This window comes from Gekko japonicus, unplaced genomic scaffold (genome assembly GCF_001447785.1).
Source record: "Gekko japonicus isolate JY-2015 unplaced genomic scaffold, Gekko_japonicus_V1.1 scaffold211, whole genome shotgun sequence".
Taxonomy (NCBI): Eukaryota; Metazoa; Chordata; class Lepidosauria; order Squamata; family Gekkonidae; genus Gekko; species Gekko japonicus.
In genome coordinates this window covers 778,564-782,813 of record NW_015164187.1, presented here as the reverse complement: position 1 = coordinate 782,813, position 4,250 = coordinate 778,564, and the positions used below count along the sequence as shown (strand labels likewise).

The 4,250-nt window shown below is 37.6% G+C and overlaps 1 protein-coding gene across 1 annotated transcript; it reads left to right on the top strand.

The window, feature by feature from the left end:
- Window positions 1–8: 8 nt before the first annotated feature.
- Window positions 9–2,544, top strand: GDF5 (growth differentiation factor 5; the record flags this gene model as incomplete). The annotated part of the gene is made up of 2 exons (XM_015408216.1): window positions 9–522; window positions 1,676–2,544. Coding segments are annotated over 2 exons (1,383 nt in total), but the record flags the coding sequence as incomplete, so codon positions are not given.
- Window positions 2,545–4,250: the final 1,706 nt, after the last annotated feature.

Below are 4,250 nucleotides of genomic sequence, written 5' to 3'. Positions count from 1 at the left end.
AATCCAAATTAGGATTGTCAAAAATAGATGGAAAAGAAAGGAATCCTGTGCCAAGGGCAGGTACCCTTAGAACGGGAAGCCATGGATACAGTGCTGGGAATGCAAAGCCAAGGACAAAAAGTAATACTGCTCAAGCTGGACCTCCCTTGGCAAAGACTGATGACTCTAAGAAGACTCTCCCTAGAGCAGGGAGCACAGACAAAAAGGTAGGACTACCTACACAGAGACAATCAGGAATAAGGACTGTGACCCCAAAGGTTCAGAACTTGGGCAAGGGCCCACTGAAGAAACCTGGCACAGGGAATGCAGATGCCAGTTCCTACAAAGCCAAAAAGACTAAAGAACCCATTGTCCAAAGGGACTCTAAGGATGCATTCAGACATCCTGCTATCACGCCACATGAGTACATGCTGTCCTTATACAGGACTCTTTCTGATGCAGAACGAAAAGGCGTTAATGGAAGTGTCAAACTGGAAACAGGACTAGCAAACACAATCACGAGTTTCATAGACAAAGGGCAAGGTAAGAAAATGTAATTTTTGCACATTATTCATGTGTCCAAAGTGCTTGCCTGCTATTACTTGAAAATACTCCGACATGTACAAGTACCTGGCTGACTGAAATATGAACAAAATTATATAACTTGAGACATTTCCAGATTTGGGTATTTGTACAAGGACCAGGAAAGCTGTGTAAACCTTTTGCTAATTTCATCAGGACTATGTAAGCGATATTAAATGGTTTTATTGTCTGCAGAGCATGCATGTAAAAGCATCTGACAGTAATGTCTCTGCCAGAGCAAGACCAGATGAGTCAGTATCTGTTAAAAGGCTAATTAAACTTTGTTAAATTTGGGGAGAACCAAATAAAGGGATAATCTTTACTGTTATAAACAAATTGATTTAAGTATATTTTGCTATTTTAAAAAAGCAGGAAATGTCCCATTTCAATGACGAGGGGTCCAGTACAGGACCTCAGGGGTCCATCCACATTCTTCCCCAGAACCTCAAAGTGCCCCAAAGCAATCAGCGCAACCTGTGAATGATGAATGGATCAATGGGCAATGAGGCTGAGTACACAAGTGCCATTTAAATGAATGGATGTGGTGTGCAAGTGAGCTTGGATAATTCTGCTTGTGTCGGTCTCTGACAATTCATTTAAATAGAATGAGGTCTGGCAGGATGTAAATAAATGTAAAGATGAATGAGAAGCTGTGATAAGGCAGCTGTCTTTGTGGATAGCACATCTTAGGGTATTTGCCTTCAGAGATTTATGAACTATTATATGGTTTTGGTTGCTGTTGTTTTTTAAAATCATCTACCTATGAAAGCACATCCAATGCATGGCTCAATCCTTTTTTATTGTGGTATTACCATAAACCTATGGATAGCACAAGCTCACTGTATCAAATAAGTAGTATGGTACCCTGTTCCTCAATACATTAGACTGGACATTGAATCACATTGATTAGCCTTAGAACAGTGTATTCATTTTGGGGGACAGCAGAGACACAAAGAACAAACCAAAGTCCTTCCATGTGAGTGAGAACTGCTCAAAATATTATTCTAGTAAACCTCCACAGAGTGTGAACTTGTTGCTGCCCCATAGTGTAATTTTACAACTCCCAATTGTATATTATCAAATGGAAAACATAAATCTGTCTTTCTCTCTCTAGATGATCGGACTCCAGCTATTAAAAAGCAGAAATACATTTTTGATATCAGTGCATTAGAAAAAGATGGCTTACTAGGAGCTGAACTGCGCATTTTAAGGAAGAAGCCTTCTGACACTTGGAAGTCGCATTCTCATGGGAAAACCTGTCAAGTGAAATTATTCAGTTGCTCCACAAGCAGGCAAGCTTCAATCCTCTTGGACTCTCGGACAGTCAATATAATTGACGCAGCAAAATGGGAAGTGTTTGACATTTGGAAACTTTTTAGGAATTTTAAAAACTCTGCTAACTTGTGTTTTGAACTGGAAGCTTTTGAAAGGGGGAGGCCTATTGATTTAAGGACTGTGGGGTTCAATAGAACAGGGAGGCAAGTCAATGAAAAGGCTCTCTTCTTAGTATTTGGTAGGACAAAGAAAAGAGATTTATTTTTCAATGAAATAAAGGCCAGGTCTGGCCAGGATGACAAAACGGTATATGAATACCTATTCAATCAAAGAAGAAAGAGACGAGCTCCTTTAGCAACTCGACAAGGCAAGAGGCCCAATAAGAACCTAAAGGCCAGGTGTAGTAAAAAAGCACTCCATGTAAATTTTAAGGATATGGGCTGGGATGACTGGATAATAGCCCCACTGGAGTACGAAGCTTATCATTGTGAAGGACTTTGTGAATTTCCTCTTCGGTCTCATCTGGAACCCACCAACCATGCTGTTATTCAAACCTTAATGAACTCTATGGACCCAGAGTCAACTCCTCCAACTTGCTGTGTTCCAACAAGGCTGAGTCCTATTAGCATTCTGTTTATTGACTCCGCTAATAATGTAGTCTACAAACAATATGAAGACATGGTAGTGGAGTCATGTGGCTGTAGGTAGCAGCACAGTCTCACAGTCGTAACTGATAAAAAGACAACTGGTATTTCTACAGAAGCACTATGACATCACACTAAGTGCTGACAACAGTGGCATCATAATGTTGGCAAGTAACACAACTGTTTTGTTACAATGCCTCATTTGCAATCTCTGCTAAACTACTGCCATGGGTCATGCAAGATTGTGCAGACACAGTGGACTCTGTGGTGACAAAAGCTCCTTTTTGGTACTAGATAGTCAAATAATTATCATATCTCATGCCTACCCTATTCTGTTCAACTCTGAAGCTGTATGCAGTCATGGTATGCCACATCTGTAAAGTTTGCCAGGATAGCGGCTGTGATATGTTCTGGAGCACCAGTGCAATGTCTTGGAACTGTTGCCAAGTCACAGGTCATGATAACAGGTGCAGCAGTTGTTGCACTGTACTCTACTTATGTTACTGAAACATCTCATAGGATCAGGCTGGATATGTTTTAATGGGTAGGATAGGTTTAGAGGACTAGAAACAGGCAAAACTTGCTGAGATTTTTTAGCTTTTATATCTTCAGTTTCAATGCATTCTAGCACTAATTTATTATTCCCGGACTCACACAGAATAAGATTTTTAATATGAAAACCCTTATTTAAATGACATTTAGATGGTTACATCATAAAGACGTTTGAATCTCTAATGACGGTGGCAAATTCAATATGAGTTGCTTGTATGGTAGTAACTTTCAATTTCTGACACTTTTAAAAGACCTGAACATATTAATTAATCTTTACCCTATGCTCATTGTCTGTCTGGAAGAATCCCGATACCTATATAACATGTAATAGATGGAGCAGTCAGTATAGCACAAAACGTTATGTGCAGTCTTTCAGATGAATTCTTAAAACTGTATATTTGTAACAGAGTCATTTAATAGAATGTTGATTTATTTTTAAACTGTACACATTATTCATGAATTTAGAGAAATGCAGCCAAATCTATTTCTTTTAATGTATATTTTATTTCAGCTTCATATCTTTCTTAAATATCCATTTTTGAAATGTTATGTTCAGACTACTTTATTATTCTGTTTAAAATCCAAGCTGCCTTCTAATGTTTGTAGCAAAAAAATAGCTTAAGGTGTATTAAATTATTGACAATATTTTGTATTTAGATGCCATAGTTACCATAAATATAATTTTATTAAAAGTCTTTTTAGTGTTTTTGTTTAGTTAATAAAAACAAGGGAGTTTATGAGTCAGGCAGACTGTTTTTTGAGCATTATGTCATTGTATAATGTATATCAATTCCCATTACTTGTATCTTCTCTGGAGGGGACTGTTGAAATACCAAATGGCAACTGAAACAGCAGTAACTTTTTTACTTTCTAAGATTGTATTGGGATAGTGAGCCATTACATTTTGTACTGTAAATGTAAGCCATAATCCACTACAGAGTTGCAACTCGCATGTGCTTAAGTCCACTAATTTCAATGTACTGAAGTATGCTTAAAATTGTGTTGGATTGTGGCTTCATTTATTCTGCACTGTAATATTTTAATACAATAGATCCTTTATTGCATTTTTCTATATTGTCATTTACACAGGCAAGCAACTGGATATTATACACTCCAGTGTTAACAGATGCAAAAGGCTATAGTGAACTCTAATATAACATGATTAGACAAAACACAAAACCCAACACTAAAAATCTTAAAGGTTGCTAATGTGGAAAA